Source organism: Callorhinchus milii, unplaced genomic scaffold (assembly GCF_018977255.1).
Source record: "Callorhinchus milii isolate IMCB2004 unplaced genomic scaffold, IMCB_Cmil_1.0 Scaffold3, whole genome shotgun sequence".
Lineage (NCBI taxonomy): Eukaryota > Metazoa > Chordata > Chondrichthyes > Chimaeriformes > Callorhinchidae > Callorhinchus > Callorhinchus milii.
In genome coordinates this window covers 66,732,748-66,754,490 of record NW_024704744.1, presented here as the reverse complement: position 1 = coordinate 66,754,490, position 21,743 = coordinate 66,732,748, and the positions used below count along the sequence as shown (strand labels likewise).

The window sequence follows — 21,743 nt, the reverse complement described above, 5'->3', positions numbered from 1 at the left end:
AGTTGCTTCATAGACTGGTTGAGAAAATTAAGACATTATTAGTTAAATTGGTGGAATGGATGCAGAGATGGCTCAAAGATGGACTGAGACTCAGTGTAAATGGATATTTCCATTCCTTGAAACGTCCTCCCAATATGAATGGCATTCTATAAATTCAAGTTGTTTTCCTTGGATTCTAGCTCAGAAACGTACATACTAGCAAATTAAAATATGAACATATGTTTTACCTGTTAACTTGCTTTCTTTGTTCAAGGTTTTATAGAGCTGCAGGTGATATACGATCAAATGGTGACCAATATATCTACGATATTCAGCTTTCTGGGATCAAGGATCCTGAACACTCTGCCTGCCGTGGCTCCAACATCTGCCAGATCAAATCTAATAATGTCTACTTTAGACGCATTGGAGAAACCTCTGAAGCAACTTACTATTTTGAAGGTAAATGCTGTCTCTATGTTAAATTATGTTTAATGTTTTCTCATATCGATCTTTACCATTTTTAAAAAAAACACAAAGTAAATGTTCTCGTTTATTTATCCTAACTTTTCTAAAATGAGTTTCATGCAAACTTAACCTGTTTGCCATTTAATATAAGTTAGTTCACTCCAACTTTGTTAGTGACCTTCAACCTTTAACTTTCTCAATACGAGAAATAGATGTGTGTGTATTTACGTGAGCAGCCCAAATGAAGAGCTAAGCAAAACATATTTTAAACCTGCAGGCTATCAGCAGGTAAAATAAAGGAAGGGAGGACTTACAGTCTTCAGGTCATAGGATAGAAGGAGAAAACAGGAGATTGTGCAAAGGGCCATGTTGAAAGAGTGATTTGTTTAGAGCTTGCAGAAGACAAGTTAAATTCACAGGAACAATGAGATTTTGAAAGGTGGGGGTGGGGGCGTGTTAGTGAGTTAACATCAAGAGGCTTTGATGGTGAAACTATTGGGTGGGAAACTTTTTTGAATGGCATTCTCTTCATTGCTGCAGTGGTGAGTCTAAAGTGCATTTGGGGCAAATCGTCCATGAATTGACCACATTAAAGTAATAGAAGTGATCTTGGTTAAGAAATGAATAAAAGATTCTAGAATCTGCTGTAATCGTTTCATTGATTAATTATGTAAGTAAAAGCATCTGTGTGATTTAAGTACATTTAGCCCATGCACTGAGCCCAACCTGTATTTAAGAACCCCAATGATTGTAATTGAAGTTATGATCTATCGTACCTATGGGTTCATTATTGACTGACTATCTTGTCTCCAGATGATGACGTGGACATATTGATTTCTTCCAATTCTCCCTGTGGGAGAGAGAAGTCCAAGAATGTCTCCTCTACAATATCTCTCCACTGCAGTCAGTCAGCGGGGGAAGGTAAACCTGATTTCCTCCACGAGACCTTGGACTGTCAGTACCAGTTTTCATGGTATACATCAGCTGTCTGTGCATTTGCGTAAGTTCCTCTTGTATCCTACTTTTCAACTTTAATACCAGTTTTGCAATTTAATGTTCACTAGTTTTGAATAATGACGAGCAAATCTACATGTTGAGATTTTTACTGAACCGCTTTGAGACTAATGTCCAAAACAGTGGTGGTCAACCCATGGGCCGGAAGTGGTCTGCGGGACCATCAAAAATCGGCCCCCTGAACATTTGCACGAGTGAGTCTAGGTAAGTCAGCGTTCGATCAGTAGTGAGTGTTTAGTTTTTTCTTGACTGAATATTTCTTGATTTATGGCATAATCAAGAATTTATTTTGTTGGCCGACCATAAAAGTTGGCCTTCACTGGTATCAAAATATGACCACTGACTCGAATATGTTTTATGTAACCTTTGATGCTCATAAGATCTTCTGAAGTCATTATAAAGAAAATGCAGAGTAGGTTGGCCATAATTGTGATGCAAATGTGCATCTGCAATATTAATTTCTTTGATGTACTGTTTCCAGTAATTTTAGTACACTAGTTCGTTGTAAATGGTGGCTGGTAACTGCAAAGGTACTTGCGGATGAAATTCATCGGCTCTTTGAAAGCACAGGCACAATGGGCTGAATGGCCTCCTGTGCTGTAATATTCTATCATAACCTGGTACTCTAGCATTGACTGTTTTTTGTGGAGAGTTTGAGAGTTCTCCATTTCTTTCAACGCTGGCCACAAGTAGCAAGTACTTCTCCTTTTAAGATAAACATCCACCTGGTATAGTTTGAAGATTCATTCTACAGTTTTTAGCAGAATTGTGCCACGTCTAGATGGGAGTGCTAAAACTTTGTAAATGTCAGCTGTCTGACTGTTCTTTTTCTTTGTTGTTTGGACAGGCCAGACATTTCAGGAAATTCGGGTAAACTGCCAAATGGAGATAGTCACACGGGCTTGTCTGGAAGGAGCCGAGCTGTTGGAGCGATGCTCAGTGTATTGCTGGTGGTACTGACTGCTTGTTTGCTGATCCTGTTACTCTACAAACGGGAAAGAAGGTATGAATGCCTGCACTACACAGTGACACATGTGCAGGCTTTACAGAGAATGGAGGACAAAGACTCAGAAAGTACATCCATTGTCCAGGTTTTTTACTTACTGCATGTTTTTTCTATTCCTATCAATAGATTGTATTTCACGTTTAAATATACTAAAAGCTATCTGTTTTTAAATGCATAACTGAGCAAAACTCCTTCCACTGCACTGATTTGATGTAGAAAAACACCAGAAGAGCCAATATGTTACATAGAGCATTTTTAATCTGAGATTACACATGGTAATCTCTGGTTTTACATGACATAAATTGATCACTCCAGCATGCACATTGAAGTTTGAAGGTTTTTGTTTCCTGATACTATTCAGTGACCTTGCACTGTACAGGATTTTCTATTTGCATCTTCAATACAAAATTGTCCTGTAGCTCAGTGGTTAGAGCACTCGCTTTGCAAGTGAGAGACCTGAGTTCAATTCCAGGCAGGGCGAAACCTTGGGCAAGTTTCCTTACTCCATACGCCTAATAATAATCCCTCCAAAAAACCAAAAACAATAATTAAATTGGTCATTTTCAATCTGCGACTGTTTGTGGGACATTGCTGTGCGCAATTGGCTGCCGCGTTCGCACAATATACAGTCAATTCACTGTACAGTGTGTTCTGTGAAGCGCTTTGGGACGTCCTCCCGACGTGAAAAGCGCTATATCAAATGCAAGGATTATTATTATTATTATTATTAAAATATTTGTAGCATGATGGAACAGCACATTTAAGTGCAGGATTTATTTGCATATGTAGTTTCCTACAAAATTCCCAATTTACTTGTGCTGTCAAAATAATAATCCTTGTATTTGATTTAGCACCTTATCACATCTTCGAGACATCTTAAAGTACTTCACGGAGTATACTGTAAAGTAAATTGACTATTTTGTGGGCAAAACACAGCAGCCAATTGTGCAAAGAATGTCCCACAAACAGTTGTGGATTGAGTGACCATAAGATCATAAGACGTAGGAGTAGGCCATTCGGCCATCGAGCCTGCCCCGCCATTCAATAAGATCATGGCTGATCTTCTAATCTAATTCCATTTACCCGTCCTATCCCCATATCTCTTAATCCCTCTATCCTTTAGAAATCTTTCAACCTCGGTCTTGAATATGTTCAAGGATTGAGCATCTACAGCCTTCTGGGGTAGAGAATTCCATAAATTCACTACCCTCTGACTGAAGAAATGTTTCCTCAACTCAGTTCAAAAAGGCTGACCCTTAATCTTGAGTCTGTGACCCTTAGTTTTAGATACTCCAACCAAGGGAAACAGTCTCACAGCATCTACCCTGTCAAGACCCTTAAAAATCTTATAGGTTTCTATAAGATCACATCCAATTCTTCTATATTCTAGAGAATATAGGCCTAGATTATTCAACCTATGCTCATAGGTCAACCCCCTCATCCCAGGATCCAACCTAATGAATCTACGTTGGTCCCCTTCTAAAGCGAGTATGTTCTTTCTTAAATAAGGCGACCAAAACTGCACACAATATTCTAGGTCTGGTCTCACCAAGGCCTTATACAACTGCAGCAAGACTTCCCTACTCTTGTACTCTAACCCTTTTGCAACAAACGCCAACATGGCATTAGCCTTCCTAGTTGCTTGCTGTACCTGCATAGTAACTTTTTGTGACTGGTGTACAAGGACACCCAAATCCCTCTGAACACTAACACTATCTAACCTCTCCCCTTCTAGAAAAAATCCGCTTTTCTATTTTTACTACCTAGGTGAATAACTTTACACTTCCCCACATTATACTCCATCTGCCATCTTTTTGCCTACTCACCTAGCCTGTCTATTTCCCTTTGCATTCTTCTTGTGTCATCCTCACAGCTTACTCTCCCACCTATCTTTGTATCGTCTGCGAATTTAGATACGTTGAGTTCTATTTCCTTATCTAAATCATTGATACAGACTGTAAATAATTGAGGCCCAAGCACTGATCCTTGCGGCACTCCAGTAGTCACATCCTGCCAATCTGAGAAGGACCCATTTATCCCTACTCCTTGTTTTCTACCTGTTAGCCACTCTCCAATACATGCTAATATATTACCTTTAATTCCATGGGCTCTAATGTTATGCGACAGCCTTTTATATGGCACCTTGTTGAATGCCTTCTGGAAATCCAAATACACCACATTTACTGGTTTCCCCCCCTATCTAACCTGCTAGTTACAGCCTCAAAAAACTGCCTTTAAGATTTATTAAACATGATTTCCCTTTTGTAAAGCCATATTGACTCTGTCTAATCATGCTATGATTTTCTAAGTACTCCACGACTATGTCCCTAATTAAGGACTCTAGAATTTTCTCTACCACCGATGTCAGACTAATTGGTCTATAGTTCCCCAATTTTTTCTCTCCCACCCTTCTTAAATAGCAGCGTACGTTTGCAATCTTCCAATTAATGGGAACCGTTCCAGAATCCAGGGAATTTTGAAAGATAAAAAACAAAGCATCCACTATCTCTGCAGCCACCTCTTTTAAAACCCTAGGATGGATGCAGATCCAGGGGATTTATTGTTTTTTTTTTAATCCTATCAATTTCTCTAGTACTATTGCTTTACTGATGTAAAGTTCCTATTTATTTCTTCCTATTTATGTAGGAAGAGTAAAAACTCTGACAATCTGTCTTTATGTTCCTAGTTAGTTTACCCTCATATTCCATTTTCTCCCTCTTAATCAGTTTCTTGGTTTTCCTTTGCTGATCTCTAAAGCCCTCCCAATCCTCAGGTTTACTGCTCTGTTTGGCAGTATTATAGGGCTCCTCTTTTAATTTTATACTTTCCCTAACTTCTCTCGTTAGCCAAGGTTGAACCACTTTTCCCGTGGTATTTTTATTTTTTTAAGGGAATATGTGATCGCTGGGAATTATGTATTCTATCTTTAATTGTTTGCCATTGCTGGTCTACCGTCATTTTTTATTCTAATTTCCCAGTCTATTTTAGCAAATCTTCTCTCATATATGCAAAGTTGGCTTTATTTAGATTTAAGACCCTTGCTTCGAATTCAACTATATCACTCTCTAACTTAATGTTAAATTCTATCATGTTATGGTCACTCTGCCCTAGAGGAGCCTTTACTTCCAGATTGCTGATTAGCCCTATTTCATTGCACAAGACAAGATCTAGGATAGTCTGTTCCCTGGTTGGCATACTGTTCTAGAAAACTATCTCTAATGCATTCTATAAACTCATCCTCTAATTTACTTTTGCCAATTTGGTTTTCCCAGTGTATATGAAGATTGAAATCACCCACTATTAGTGTATTCCCTTTGCTACATGCTCCTCTAATTTCCTGATTAATACCCTGCTCAATACTGTAACCTTTGTTTGGGGGTCTATACTCTACTCCCACTATTTTTTTCTGCCTTGTTGTTTCTTACCTCCACACATACTGATTCTACATTCTGATTTTCTGATTTAAAATCCTTCCTCTCTACTGTTTTTATCTCATCCTTTATTAGCAGGGACACCCCCCACCTTGTTTTCCACATTGCCCACCTTTCCTATACGTTGAATACCCTGGAATTGACCAAATTATTATTTTTAAGAGGATTATTATTCCCTGGAATAGCGATCTGCCAATCAACTAACAATCGGGTTCCTACTCACTACTAGATAACAACAACAAGATTTCATTTATAGAGCGCCTTTCACGTCGGGAGGACGTCCCAAGGCACTGGACAGTTGGGTCGGGACCTGAGCAGGGGGGAAATGGTCAAGGTGAGGGAAGGGAGGGAATGAGGAGGGGGTAGAGAGTCGAGAGGGGAGCTGAAGGCACGGTCAAAGAGAAAGGTCTTGAGACCGGCCTTGAAGGAGGAAAGGGAGGAAGCGGCGAAGGCACTGGGGGATGGAGTTCCAGAGCCTGGGGGCTGAGAGGCTGAAGGCCTGGCCACCGATGTTAGGGCGGGGGATGTGGAGCAGACCGGAGCCAGAGGAACGGAGGGTACGGGCAGGTATGTAGGGGGATAGTAGGTAGGAGAGAGCAAGGCCGTGAATGGCCTTGTAGGTGAGGATGAGAATCTTGAATTTGAGGCATATTCAATTCGAGGCGTATTCATAACAGAGGCGTATGGAGCAAGGAAACTTGCCTAACCTTTTGCCCTGCTGGGAATCGAATCCAGGTCCTCCTGCTTGCGAGGTGAGGGCTCTAGCCACTAAACTACAGGACTCCACTTATAAAAAGCTGGATCCTTAACCGTTAAGGAAATGGAGGGGTAATGCTACGCATCCTGCTGTCCCCCTAGTTATACACTCTGATATTGGGACAGGTGTTGGAACTAGTTTGCTCTGGATTAGCTAGAATAATCCTATACATGAAAATTTGCAATTTTTTACCTTGCATACTGAACCTTTATTGCTATTCTCTTCATTTTTCTAGGGAAATGGTTCTACAGAAAATGACTGGTTGTTGTAGGAAAGGATCTGGTGTTTCATACAAGTATACGAAGGTAAGGCCCCACTGAATAATTCAATGGTTGTTGTTGAAAAATTACTCTGCTAACCTAATTCCAGAGAATATTACATACAGAGGGAGAGTTGAGGCTTTGGGACCTCAAAGTGTTCTGTCTTGTCAGAGGCAAGAGGAAGGAATCCTCAGCTCCAGTCTGCCCCTCCAAGTTATTCCAGACAGAGCCAAGAATCTGGTCTTCCATCAGCTGTGCCCTGAAATACTGTGGACCTGCCTGGCTCAGGCACCTGACATCAAGGCATTATAGAGGGTTGACCTGATTGATATTCCATTATTTGAAGCCAACTCAACTCCAAGCAGACCCTGGTTACCTTCTCCCACCCCTCCCCAGGAGGATAGTTATCTGACATCCAACCAGGGGAGTCTGGAGCCCTCACTAAGTGGATTGTTCACACCAAGAAGTTCCTGCAAACTTCCTGGTGAACAGTGCCACTTAGCATAAAATGTGTGAGAATTGCGCCATTCTCCTGCCCCCAGCTGAAACACATCCCTTCCCACTGAGCAATGTTTCCACCAGTTGGAGGTGTAGATCTTGAGCAGCAGTTGCTTACCTCTCTGTAAACCAATCATGGTGGATACCAAAACTGTGCAACTACAAGAATGCATTTACATATCTGCACAGAAGGCCACAAAATGCATTGCTGCTGATACCAACTGAAGAATTAATGTCAGCTTGGCTCAGTTGTAGCACTCAGCTCCTGAATCAGAAGGTTATGGGTTCAAGCCCCACATTGGGATTTGGAATTACAAAGTCTCAGCTGAGGTGTGCTGCATTGTTGAAGGAGCTGTACTTTGGATAAGATCTTAAGCCAAGATCCTGTCTGCCCGTTCAGGTGGACGTTAAAGATCCCATAGCATTATTTGAAAAGAGAAGGAAATATCAGCTGTTGTCCTGGCCAACAATCCCTCAAATAAAATTGGTCACTCATTTCATGGCTGTTTGTGAGACATTGCTGTGCACAACTGGCTCCTGTGTTTCAGTCACAACAGTCAATCCCTTTTACAGTATATCTTGTGAAACATTTTGAGAAATCTCAACATATGGTGCTATATGACTTTCCTTTTCAACTGTGCCTTCGGTCATTTTTCCTCCTCCACTCCCTTTGCTTTCCACCCCTCTCTGATCCCAATCCACAGCTCAGTTCCCATTTGTGGAACTCTGATTCCTTATGAAGGATTCCGTTGAGAATTCTTGTAAATTGGAGATCTATATTCAGTACGAGTCAAACATGTAATTGTTGTTCTGCAGGACGGTTGGATGGGGTTTTGAGCGCACAAGTTACCACTTGATCAGATTCCTGATGTTCTTCTTTATTATTTAAAGTCAGAACTCTGACTGAAGTATTTATTAGATTAAAAGGCCAGTTAAGAGATTAAATGAGTTCAGGAGAAAATCGTGTTATTTCTGGTGCAGAATCCATACGCAGCACACTATACGGGAGAAGATGCATCAATTTTCAGTTAAGATTGTCAGACTAATTCCTTACTGAAATGAAAACCAAAATGTTCTTTATTGAAATTTCTCAGATTAATGGAGAAGAGGAGGGGGATGATAATGAGACTGAATGGCTTATGGAAGAAACTACGTCATCTGAGAATGGACAGATGTCAGCAAAGGAAAGTCATGGAAATGGTCTGAACCATGTCACCACAAAAACTGTGAATGCTGATGTCTTGGGATCATTTGCATTAGATGATCAGGACAGTGAAGATGAAGTCTTGACAGTCCCCCAAGTGAAAATCAACTCCACCAGGACGCAAGAGTCCAAGAATGCAAGCAGTCCTTGGCATGGGCAAAGGAAGTCATTCCACAATGGGAGTGATGAAGATTTGATTGAGTTACATAAAGAAAGGAAGGAGAGCAAGAAAAAAAGCAAAACTAATCAACAAAAAAAAATGAATGGCAAGGCAAACAACTCAGCAAATTTCACTTCGTTTCATGACGACAGTGACGAAGACATGCTGAACGTTTAACTCTTGTGCCTGTCTCCTGGTGAGCCAGATGGGACGCCCAGCCCTGTAGATTGGGAGGAAATCTGCCTGTCATGCACTCTGCTGAATGTTTGGACTTGATTTCTGCAAGTTATACGAGAGAAGGGACCTGCATAAACACTCCTGATTGTTTACAATGATGTGTAAAGACAAATTTTTTGCTGAATTCTTAGCAGTTGCCTAAAGGATATTTAAAAAAAAGCTTGTGCACATGACCATTTCTTTGGGGACAATATTTGTTGACTCCCAAGTTTTGCAAAGAGCTCTGCCACGGTTTCTTTAACTTTGTTCAAACTGTTTTTTTCCAAGAGGAGGGGAGGAAAGTTGAGTAAAAAGAATGTGTTACTGTACAGCCGAGTATGTTCGATTTAGCTTCCATGAAGCACTGCCCCCATAAGTTATTTATTGGAAATAAAATAATTAGCGCAGGTTAATGGATACTGATCCTTTGATCTTCCTCCCAGATGAGAAATGGTATTATTATAATGTGATGTAGGGAAGTACCAAAGATTTGGATCTGATCAGCCTTTGGGGGGGCGTTATGTTTACCTTTGTTTTCCTAATCAATTTTGGGGGAAAGGAAACGATAGACCAAATATTAGTAATTTGCACTATTTCAGTGAAAATATTATTATGTGCAGGTATATAAGCCAGCAGGAATGAGGTATCTGTCAGATCCAGGCCTTTTGCACAGCCCTCTGCCAACTGTGCTCAAAATTATTATTCGCCATACTTTGATGGGTTGGTGCCAAAGTGTGGGTAGAAATGTGTTGGGCAGATGTTTTGCTGACTTTTTGTATGTACTTCTGGTTTGGGTTCAGAGACTCTTTTTATTCGTCAATCAAAGGTTTGTGATTTTTGTTTCCTACTTCCAGTTTGATAATTCTGTTGTAATGTACATTTCAATAAAAGATGAAATAACCCCATTTTAGTTCTGCTCCATGTAACATTTTTACATGTAAAATTGTCTGGTCATTTTGTCAGCAAAATAAAATATTGCCTTTTCTTGTCATTCAAAAGCATAAGTAGTCAAAATGCTGGATTTGTAATATCAGCTGATGTGTATTGTAAGGTTTGCTGTGAGTTAGTTATTCATGTTACTTTAGTTTTAAAAGCAATTGAATCAACAATTGTGGTCATCCACCTCATGGCTGCTTTTGCAACATTTGTGATGCAAGTGTTTGCCTACAAACAATAGTCATGGTAATTGTCAGCAAAGCCCTTAGCGATATTTAGGTATAAGGCACTCTAATAATGCCAGTTCTCACCCTACGTTTTGGTTTCACTAGTTGAATCTGAAGGTTAAAGGTCTACTTAATTTCACTTAAAAATGTTATACCTCTGAATTGTAAAAATTTTGGAAGCAATTATTACACCTGGAAAAGTGATCCACCAATCAACCAGCAACTGGGTTCCTACTTACTGCTGGGTAAACACAGGCATGTGGAGTAAGAAAACTTGCCCAAAGTTTTGCCGAATTGAACTGAGGTCCTCTCGCTTGTGAGGCGAGTGCTCTAAACACTAAGCTACAGAAATCCACAAATTCTTGTCAGTTATTGGTATAAATTGAGAATTATCACAAGAAAAATCAGTTTAGAAGATCCTTCATAAACAGCAGATTGTTAGAAATGTGGAATGCCTTATCACAAGTAGCCATCCAAGCAGAGTCCATAAATGGTATTTTTTAAAATTTGGATAAATACATGAATTTCTTTAAAGGCTGTGGTAAAAGAGTAAACTAATTCATTGTGACCTAACACGAGACACAGTGAACAGCAGGGCTTTTTTCTGTCCTATGACTACTCAAAGATTCTATGATTCAATGAAAGTAAATTTAAACTAACAAGTAAATTAATACTGTAATAATGTTTTGTAACCTCGCCTCAATTTACCTAGCAGTAAGTAGGAGCCCAGTTGTTAGTCGATTGATGGATCACTTTTCCGGGAGTAATAATTCCTTCAAAAAATTTTAAAAATGATAAATTGGTCACTCAATCTAGGACCGTTTGTAGGATGTTGCTGTGCATAATTGGCTGCCATGTTTTGCCTACAAAATATACAGTCAATTCACTTTACAGTATACTCTGAATATTGAGATGTCTCAGACGTGATAAGACGCTGTATCAAATGCAAGGATTAGCGTTGGGATTGAATACAATATAGGGTTATTGAATTATGAGGCTCATGTAAACTGATTAATTTATTAACTTTATTTAAACACTTGCACATAGTTTTGCAGAACTTTGGTCTACTGTTTGTTTGCTGGAATACAGAGCTGTTAGTAGTCTGCAGCTATAAGTATCTGTGCGCAGATTAGACATTCTTTTAGAAGTAACTTGCTGTTTCACCTTGAGTGTGGAAGAAAGCTTCCTCAGCCATGCCAACTTTTGACAATGTCCTTGAGGAAATTGGAGGATTTGGACTTTTATCAAAAAACTTTTTTTTCTTTTATGTCCACTATCAGTATTGTTTTCCTACGTGTATGTTGGATTTGTTTTTCTGATAGTCAGGTCAGATCACTGGTGGCTGAGTCCTGGAGTGACCGAACTGAGCAATAAGTGTAACTGGTCTCCAGAAGTGGAGAAGAATTACACAATTCCCCTAAGCAGGAATGATCGATCCTCATACAGTCAGTGTGAGAGATATGATATTGACTGGAATGCTTCTTCCGTGAGCTGTGACAATCCACTGCCATTTGTGCAAAATAGCTCCAGAGCTCTGCCGCTCACTGGGTGCCAGGATGGGTGGGTGTTGGCTCGTTCTTCAGCATTGTGACAGAGGTAAGGTTTGGGATTGGAGACCAGATTTGTTTTCTTTTGGGTGGAACAATATTCTGAAGCTGCACCATAGGTGGTCGGTGGCTAGGACTAGAGTGAGCTTAGCTTGCCCCCTTCCAAATCTAACTGCAGCTCACCTCTAACAGGAGCTCCTTCACCTTGGGTCTTGGCAAAAACATCCTCAATCATCTTTGAGGGGATCTGGGAAGGGGAAGCCCTGAGGAGGACCACAGACAGTCCTCTGAATAGCCCTCACCTCCGGCACCCATGCCCCCCCCACCCCCTACTTGCTCCTCTCCCAACTCATCAACAGTGCCCGTCCACTTCCAGTCAAGCCGATGGCTTGCCTGTCTTAAAGGGGACTGATCCTTTTAATTGAGTTTCACTCAGCCCTGCCCAAAATGAATATTTTCTCCTGCTGCCTATCAACTCTGCATGGCTACCTTTGGAGATCAGACCACGCCAGCTTGCCATGTATATAGTGCTCTTTGTTGGAAAACATCTTGGAGCACTTTACATGATGGGATCGGACGCTGAGCAAGGGGGAAGGAGGAGCTGACCCTAAATGCAGATGAAGTTTTAAGGCAACATTCAAAAATATAAAGAAGGGTAGTCAAAGGTAGTCAAAGGTTCCAGAGATAACAAACATAATAGCTGAAGGCTCGGTCATGTGGGAGGTGCAGTAAGGTGAGCAGAGACTGAGAGCAGAGGAGTGGAACATGGGATCTTATTAAGTCTCGCGTCTTATTCATAGAAAGTCACCTCCAACAATGTAGAGCTTCCCTCTCAATGCATTAGAATGTCAGCATAGACTAAGCTAATACTGTATTGGGTGTTAGATTGGGAACCTGGTGTGATAACTGCAAAGTATTTTGCAGCCAAATGTGAGAGTTGGTATGGATAATTGACTGTAAATTAGTATCTGGTGTGATTCGCTTTGAGAATGATTTAGATTATCTTTCCAATCTACCTCTCATTTTTTCTACAGATATTTAAAATATTAACACCCCTTTTGTTTTTGTAGGCAAATTCAGAGAGACAAATCCAGGTGGACTTAATGTTTTTGTTTAAAAAAAAAGCTATATTTGACAATATCCCGATATCAAATCATTTTTATGCAAACGGACAAAGCCTGAACTGGAAATCATTTGAACACCACTATCAATTTTATGACCTGTAGCAGATACAGCAATAACCAGCAAAGCATTCAGTCTAACAGCTGCAGAATTTCATTGCCATGCTTATGAGAACCCAAACCAGAGCTCTTTGCTATGGAAGTCTAATAGCGTCCTCTGGAGGTTTGATGGCAAATCACCACAATGGAGCCTGGTATATCATCAGTGTGCAGTCAGAACAGTCCATCTTATAGTATTAGATCAATCCAATGCATTGTACTGTTGCAGTTTTGTCTTCTGTAGACTTTATCACTGCTGTGTGCAACTGGCTGCCAACTTTCACCCAGAAAATACACAGTAAATGCACTTTCAGTATATCCTGTGAAGCGCTTTGAGATGTCTCAACGATGTGATAAGGTGCTGTATCAAATGCAAGGGCTATTATTATTCTTTATTATTATGACCAGGTTTAAGAGACCTAAATACAATGTTAATTTTATCAGTAATTATAAATGTTATAATATTGAGTGAGCAATCTTATGTTCAATTATGTACAAAGACTTAGCCCTTCAAGATTACAGAATTTAATCTTGTGTTGCGATTGTATTTGGTATGGTTTGCCTATGAAAACGTCACAATAGCACGAGTTATAATTATTAGATAATATTCATTTTATTTAATAAGTATCATCATGCTGATCAATATATCCTGTCAAGTGGAGTCCTGTAGCTCAGTGGTTAGAGCACTCGCTTTGCAAGCGAGAGACCTGTGTTCAATTCCAGGCAGAGGGCGAAACCTTGGGCAAGTTTCCTTACTCCACACAGAGCCTCATAATAATCCCTCCAAAACAAAAAACAATAATAAATTGGTCATTTTCAATCTACGACTGTTTGTGGGACATTGCTGTGCGCAATTGGCTGCCGCGTTCGCCCACAAATATACAGTCAATTCACTTTACAGTGTGTTTTGTGAAGCGCTTTGGGACGTCCTCCCGACGTGAAAAGCGCTATATCAAATGCAAGGATTATTATTATAATTATTAAGTGCTTTGAGATGTTCTCTTGACTTGAAAGACACAATGCCAAATGCAATGATTCCAATTTAGTTTCCTGAGGCATTGCTAACTTCAATATTATAGAATGATGCATAAGATTTGGTCTAAGTGTGATTATATTCATATTTACGAATATGAAACTACCTATTAATATTATATCTCTAACCACACCACTCTTACAGTTTGAACTTGTGTGTGCTGATTCCCGAAAAGTGGACCTGTCTCAAGCTTGCCAATATGGTGGATTTTTGCTCGGAACAATACTCCTGGGCTTTGCAGCTGACATGTTTGTAAAATTCTCAGGTCATTCGTTAGTTTTCAAGTGAAGATTTGATTATTAGAATGCATTGCTTATCTAATATCCTTGTACTTATTTGTAGGTTTGGCAGAAAACAGGGCTGCTTAATTGCAACATTCGTGACCACAGTGCTCTGTGTTTTGCTGGCGTTTTCACCAAATTATGTGTGTCTTTCGATATTCCGTGCTTTCCAAGGCTTCTTCAGTAAGGGAAGCTGGCTCTGTGCCTATGTCCTGGGTAAGAATGATACTGACACCTGTAGTGATAATCAACATTCTTGTCCCCATACAGTTAACAGTCACAGTTGTCTGCATCAAATGTTCTTCATACTGTAGAATCCGTTATAATTATTAGCCAATATTCATTACCATACTGTAAGTGTGCAAATTTAATAGTCATTTATCCCTTGATTCCCTCCTTCCTGCCACAATATAGGTCATGAAATAGGATAAACCCATCTGGCACACTTACAAGTCATGTCTGTTAGATAAGAAAATAAGGCTACTGAAGTGGACGTTTTGGTGAAAAATATTTGGAAAGCAAGTTAAGTGGAGACGGTAGATTAGTGGTTAAAGCATTTGCCTCGCAAGCGAGAGGACCTGGGTTTGATTCCCGGGCAGGGCAAAATGCTAGGCAAATTTTCTTACTCTACACGCCTCTGTTTACCTAGCAGTAAATAGAAACCAGGTTGTTAGTCGATCGGCAGATCGTTTTTCCAGGGGTAATAATTCTCTCAGAGAAAAATTAGAATAAATTGGTCACTCAATCCACAATGATTTGTGGGACACTGCTGCGTGCAAATTGCTGCTGCGTTTCACCTACAAAATATACAGTTAATTCACTTATATCCTAAGAAGTGCTTTGAGATGCCTCGAAGACGTGATAAGGCGCTGTATCAAATGCAAGAATTATTAATGTGTTCTAGTTTCTGGCTAACCCGTAAGTCTCTGGTCATTAGAAATTTTAAGTGTACCTCATACTTTTGGTACTTCATGAATTGTAGCAAAAGTGGTGCGGGGTCTCCTCCGCCTTCATTTTAGCTAATGACATTATCATCTTTTAGGGCTATTATCATGTAACAGTACAGTAAATTGGATTATTTAAGCCATTGCCAATGCTGAGGTGTGACGACAATATCTCAATTGTACTAAGAGCTTTTAGTGCTGAGTTTTTTTGTTTTACAGTGACAGAAATTGTTGGGCCAGAGTACAGAAGAACAACAGGAATTTTATTCCAACTCTCCTGCAGTGTTGGGATGATGATACTGCCAGCTGTTGCTTACTTTATACAAGACTGGAGAAATCTGCAATTGGCTGCCACAATACCAAACTTCCTCTTTCTGAGTTATTTCTGGTAAAGGACATGAAATCAATACAATAGTTACTGTGTCCGAGTATTGAAACGGCTTCCATGACAATAATACCCAATACAGTAACGATTTACGTTTATATAGTGCCTTTCACATCGAGAGGATGTCCCAGCGTGCTTAACAGTACTGGCTGGCCTGGCACCTGAACTGATGGCTGGAGCCAAGAGGGGTTGGAGAGAGGAAAGATGACTAAAATCACGGTCAAAGAGGTAGAGGTCTTGAGACCTAAGGGAGTTAAGAGTTGCGAGGTAATGGAGTAAACTTAAATCTGGATACATTACCTTTACAGGCTAATCCCAGAATCTCCCAGATGGATGCTTTCTCTCAGGAAAAATGCAGAAGCCATGAAAGTTTTACAGAAGATGACAAAAAGGAATGGGAAAACTCTGTAAAGGAATTCTGAGGTGATTAATTTTTGTTAGTTCTTCACTCAGAGGGTAGTGAATTTATGGAATTCTCTATACCAGAAGGCTGTGGATGCTCAGTCCTTGAACATATTCAAGACTGAGGTTGATAGATTTCTAAAGGATAGAGGGATTAAGGGATAGGGGGATAGGGAGGGTAAATGGAATTAGATTAGAAGATCAGCCATGATCTTATTAAATGGCGGGGCAGGATCGAGGGGCTGAATGGCCTACTCCTGCTCCTACATCTTATGGTTTTATATAATGGACCAGGGCTATTCTGAGAGACATCAGATCAAAAAATGGCCATTCACTTTGTGGCTATTTGTGCAAATTTGCCAGGTCCGAATTGACTGCCATGTTTGCTTGCAAACACACAGTGTCAAGACTGTCACAGAGGATTTACTAGATTCCAACCTTCCATTGCCAAACAAGTCATCTTAGAGGCAGCTCAGCTTCAAGTGTTGTTTTGTTCTAGACCCTTAATATTTTGTTTAATTATGATGAAACTTCTTGTAAATGCAACCAAATTATCCGTAAAAGTTAATGTGAATGTCTACTTGTCGTAGAATGTGCTTTATACCCATAGTTAAATTCATGTTTGAGAGGAGAGTGTGAGGTATTGTAAGACTTCTGCCTGTGTCTTCAGGCAGAAGGCCCAAAACCATCAGGCTGCTCTTCATTCCTCAACAAGTGCCAAGTGGGAATCCATCTCAGGGAAGATTATCCTCAACTCGTGAAGTAGACTTTTTCACCAGAAATTAACTCTGACCATTTCATAATGTTTAAAGGCACGTTGTCATGTTCCCTTTTGTTTATTCAAAAATTCTTTTTTGCCTGCTTATGTTAGTGATGTACCAATGTAGACATTTTCAACCAAAATTAATTTTCTTTCATGAATCTATTAAGTCTTATCACGTTAAGATGGATAAAAGGAGAAATGCTTAAAAACAATTAAATGTGTTTTTTTTGTTTTTCTGTAAACTGCAGTGCTTTTTATATTAAAAAAAATTCTCAACCAGCACTTAATGTCAAAACAATTCCATTGAAAAACCCAGATCTGTTTCAATTTGTAAAAAAAGATCGATCCTGGATGTTATGAATGTGTTCATGAGAGTCTTGGTGGCCTGTGGTGTGAGGAGTGGCGGAGCCGGGCATTTTTGCAGAAGTGGGTGAAGGCAAAGTGGGTCATGGCACGGATGTGGGGTAGAATGGACAGTTGTCACCAATAGCAGTTTTGTCACCAATAAGCACCTTGATATGAAAGGTCCTATATGAATGTAAAATGGATTATATATATATAGTATAACCACATTACTCTAATGTGTAGTGACTGTGCATTTTGTAGGCGAATGTAGGTATAGTAAAGATATACTATTCAGCCAGACATGAATTCATAATATTTGCATTTTGATATAATGCCTTTAATGTTGATAACTGCTTCACAAATAATTGCAAGCCAAGGGTAGTGACTGTGAACTTGCAGGCAGCCCCAGCAGCCAATTTGCCAACAGACGATCATGAAGTGAATAATTTAACTGGAGGATTGTTGACCAGAACAGCAGGAGAAACTCCTGGTTTCTTGTTGAACAAAATCTTTAATATAGGATCTTTAGGATGTTTAATGTCCAATTGAACTGGTAAACAGGACCTCAGTTCAACATCTCACTCAAAAGATGTCACCTCTGATAATCCAAAGCACTGGGCTGCATTGAAGTGTAGATTATGAATTCAGTTTGAAAGCAGGGCTCGAATCCATAACCTTCTGTTAGGTTTGGTGAGGCTGCAGACTTTAAGCAGATACATATTGAGAAAGCAGCAAGAATCTTAGAAGAGAATAACCTAATATATCCCATCATCCTCAACAAGCAAGAAGTTGATCAGGGGAACTAGGTCAAAATGGGGAAGGTTGTGAAGAGTGATGCCTCAAATGAAATCTTCTAAAGAGATATAAGGATATAACACTTGCATTGTGTTATGTGTATGACCTTTGGTGATGTATTCGTACACTGCCAACTCTTTATCCCAATTAGATCTCAACTTCTTTCTGTATCTAGTAATTAATGCACCAAATCACAAATAACTTTCAGATATATTTAATGTACCTTATATTGCACTGACCATTGTAAAAGTAGCTCAAACCCAATGATTTGTAAATCATTAAAATAAATTACTCACAGAAAGTTGACTAATTTATCCAATTCTATAAATTTACAGAACTTTATTGATAGGTAAACAATGGCTCCTTTTTTTAGCTATTCTATGAACAGGTTCTAAATAACGTCTTACATCTGTCCAGTAGAATGAGCTGCAAATACATCAATAAATAATAATAATAATCCTTGCAATTGATATTGCGCTTTTCACGTCTTTGAGACGTCTCAAAGGGCTTCATAGAATATACTGTAAAGTGAATTAACTGTATATTTGTGGGCAAAATGCGGTAGACAATTGTGCACAACAGTGTCTCACAAACAGTCGTGGATTGAGTGACCAAATTGTTATTATTATTTATTTTATATTTTTCTTGAGCGATTATTATTAGGCGTGTGGAGTAAAGAAACTTGCCCAAGGTTTCACCCTGCCGGGAATCGAACCCAGGTCTCTCGCTTGCAAGGTGAGTGCTCTAACCACTGAGCTACAGGACTCCACAAGGTGGGTTCTGAGAGTTTGTTAAACACCTGGATGAACAATCGTATCTTAGTCCTATCATTGGCATTATTACAAATGATTACAACACCAAATCTGTGACCAATATACCCTACTGGTGCTAAAATATTATAATGTAAACTACCTTCTTGTTCAGGTGGCTGTTAATGGCATGTTAATGTTAATGCCTGGTAATTTCTTCTCAAAAGAGAAGAACATGTATCCTGATATTCTGACCAACAATCCCCCAAATAAATAAAATTGGTCATTCACTCCAATGGCTGCTTTGTGGGGCATTACTGTGCACAAATTGACTGACACATTCGGTCACAAACATACACCGTCACTACACATTACACTAAATCTTGTGAAGAGACCTTTGAGATGTTTTGACAATGTGAAAAGGCTCTATATGAAATGCAAGATTTTTATTACAGAGTTTGCCTACAGTCACTTCACAGTAAATCTTGTGAAGCACTTTGAGACGTCCTTCTGACATGATGAGAGTCCTGTGGAGTCCTGTAGCTCAGTGGTTAGAGCACTCGCTTTGCAAGCGAGAGACCTGAGTTCAATTCCAGGCAGAGGGCGAAACCTTGGGCAAGTTTCCTTACTCCACACAGAGCCTAATAATAATCCCTTCAAAAACCCCAAACAATAATTAAATTGGTCATTTTCAATCTACGACTGTTTGTGGGACATTGCTGTGCGCAATTGGCTGCCGCGTTCGCCCACAAATATACAGTCAATTCACTTTACAGTGTGTTCTGTGAAGCACTTTGGGACGTCCTCCCGACGTGAAAAGCGCTATCTCAAATGCAAGGATTATTATTATTATTATGACTCCGTACCAAATGCAAGGATTATTATTACCAAAAAAGTGACAGTTGAGAACAAATGATTTAATATTATAGTTTTATTTTAAAAAAAACTTGTGATTAAAGATCAAAAGTACCCTGACTAAAAGTTTGATTAAATCAGATTGACTGTACAGACCACAGAAAACCTTTAATGTCTTTCAATGTCCCTTCAGCCATCCACTCTGGAGGCTGTATTTGGCAAAAATCCACAAAGGTAAGATGAAACGCCAGATTATTCACCCATCCTTACATCTTGACTATTTGATTCCAGGCGTACTTTACTGTGTGGACAATATTCTCTTCATTCTTGAAGTCATTCACCGCCCTCCTGCCATACATACTACATGTCCACATAAGCAATACTCCTTGAGCACATGTTTTAAGAACACATGAAGTAATGTACTAGAAAACATTATTTAGAATTAAATTATTTAAATTCCTTATTTAGAACTATACAATACTAATACAGTATTTCAAGACAGAAAGCTTACTAAATAGTCACATTTCCTTTCAAAAAAATTTCCTTATCTTGCACTTCACTGGCTGAGACGTCTCAAAGCGCTTCACAGAATATATACTGTAAAGTGAATTGACTGTATATTTTGTGGGTGAAACATGGAAGCCAATTGCACACAGCAGTGTCCCATAAACAGTCGTGGATTGAGTGGCCAAATAATTTTTTGTTTTTTGAAGGGATTATTACAACAACCACCACAAATTAATAATAATAATAATCCTTGCATTTGATATGGCACTTTTCACGTCGGGAGGATGTCTCAAAGCGCTTCACAGAACACACTGTAAAGTGAATTGACTGTATATTTGTGGGCGAACGCGGCAGCCAATTGCGCAAAGCAATGTCCCACAAACAGTCGTAGATTGAAAATGATCAATTTATTATTGTTTTTGGAGGGATTATTATTAGGCTCTGTGTGGAGTAAGGAAACTTGCCCAAGGTTTCGTCCTGCCTGGAATTGAACTCAGGTCTCTCGCTTGCAAAGCGAGTGCTCTAACCACTGAGCTACAGGACTCCACAGTTACATTTGTATGGCACCTTTCATGTTGGGAGGACGTCCCAAGGCACTGGGCAGTTAGGGATTTGAACCCGACCACCAATGGCTGTGCGGGGGACGTGAAGCAGGAGTATGCTGAGTGGAGAAAGAGGACAGGTTGATACTGTGTTAGCATGTCACAGGGGTAGGGAAGGGCAAGGCCGAGGAGGGCTTTGAAGGTGAGGCTGAGGATTTTGAACTCTATCCTCTGGGGGATGGGGAGCCGGTGGTGCCGCCAGGTGAGGCTGGGGGTGATAGGGTCACGGCCTAGTGTAGGAGAGGACACAAGCTTGTGCTCTGCAGCTTGTGGATTGAAGAGTTGGGAAGGCCAACAAGCAGGGAGTTGGTGTAGTCGAGCCTAGATGTGGCAAGTGCATGGATGAGGGTCTCGGCAGCCTGAGGGCAGAGGCGGGCAATGTTGCGGAGGTGGAAGAAGGCAGAACGGGTCATGACATGGATATGGAGTAGAAAGGACAGTTGGGGGTCAAACAAGACATAAGGTTCTGGACGGGCTCAGTGAGGTGGAGTGTGCATCCGTGGATTGTGATGCTGCCAGAGCTTGAGATGGCCGATCAGGAGAGCCTCGGTCTTGATGACGTGCAACTGTAGAAAGTTAGCTCTCATTCAGGACTTGATGTCAAACAGACATTCTGTCAGGACTGCAGTGGTCCTGGAGTTGAGGAAAAGCGATCCGCCAATCGACTAAGAATCGGGTTCCTACTTACTGCTGGGTAAACAGAAACGTGCGGAGTGAGAACCTGCCCAAAGTTTCACCCTGCTGGGGATGGAACCCAAGTCCTCTCACTTGCGAGGCAAGTGCCCTCACCACTAAGCTGCAGGACTCCAGGCCCATCTCTTTGAATGACCGTGATATTTTACTATCACCCCCACTTTCATTGCAATCAGAAGCATAATTATACAATAATATACATTAATAATAAAGAAGTGTTTGGTGTAGACTCTGTTGGACCAGAAATATTTGACGCAGGGAGGTAAGCAGCATTCAGTCAATAGCTTATTAGCTAGCCTTCCAACCTGAAGGACAAGTGTTCGGAAAGTTACCAGTAAAGCTCTACTAAATATTCTGTGCACTTAGAAGGCCATGCCATTGTTTACCATATCTGTTGATCATAAGGGTTGATGGTCAGGACTCCTATCTACACTTTGTGTACTACTGGACTACCCCTAAGATTTACAGA

General features: G+C 40.1%; 1 protein-coding gene and 1 pseudogene across 1 annotated transcript in view; both read left to right on the top strand.

Moving 5' to 3' along the window:
* The window catches only part of igf2r (insulin-like growth factor 2 receptor), a 77,660-nt gene extending 67,669 nt beyond the window's left edge, over positions 1–9,991 (top strand). Inside the window, exons 44-48 of the mRNA XM_042332897.1 lie at positions 254–438; positions 1,258–1,444; positions 2,306–2,461; positions 6,888–6,957; positions 8,505–9,991. Coding sequence (XP_042188831.1) covers positions 254–438; positions 1,258–1,444; positions 2,306–2,461; positions 6,888–6,957; positions 8,505–8,951 — 1,045 coding nt within the window. The 3' untranslated portion in view covers positions 8,952–9,991. The remainder of the gene's footprint in view (positions 1–253; positions 439–1,257; positions 1,445–2,305; positions 2,462–6,887; positions 6,958–8,504) is intronic.
* Positions 9,992–11,346: 1,355 nt separating this feature from the next.
* On the top strand, positions 11,347–16,726 carry LOC121848544 (annotated as a pseudogene).
* The last annotated feature ends 5,017 nt before the right edge of the window (positions 16,727–21,743 follow it).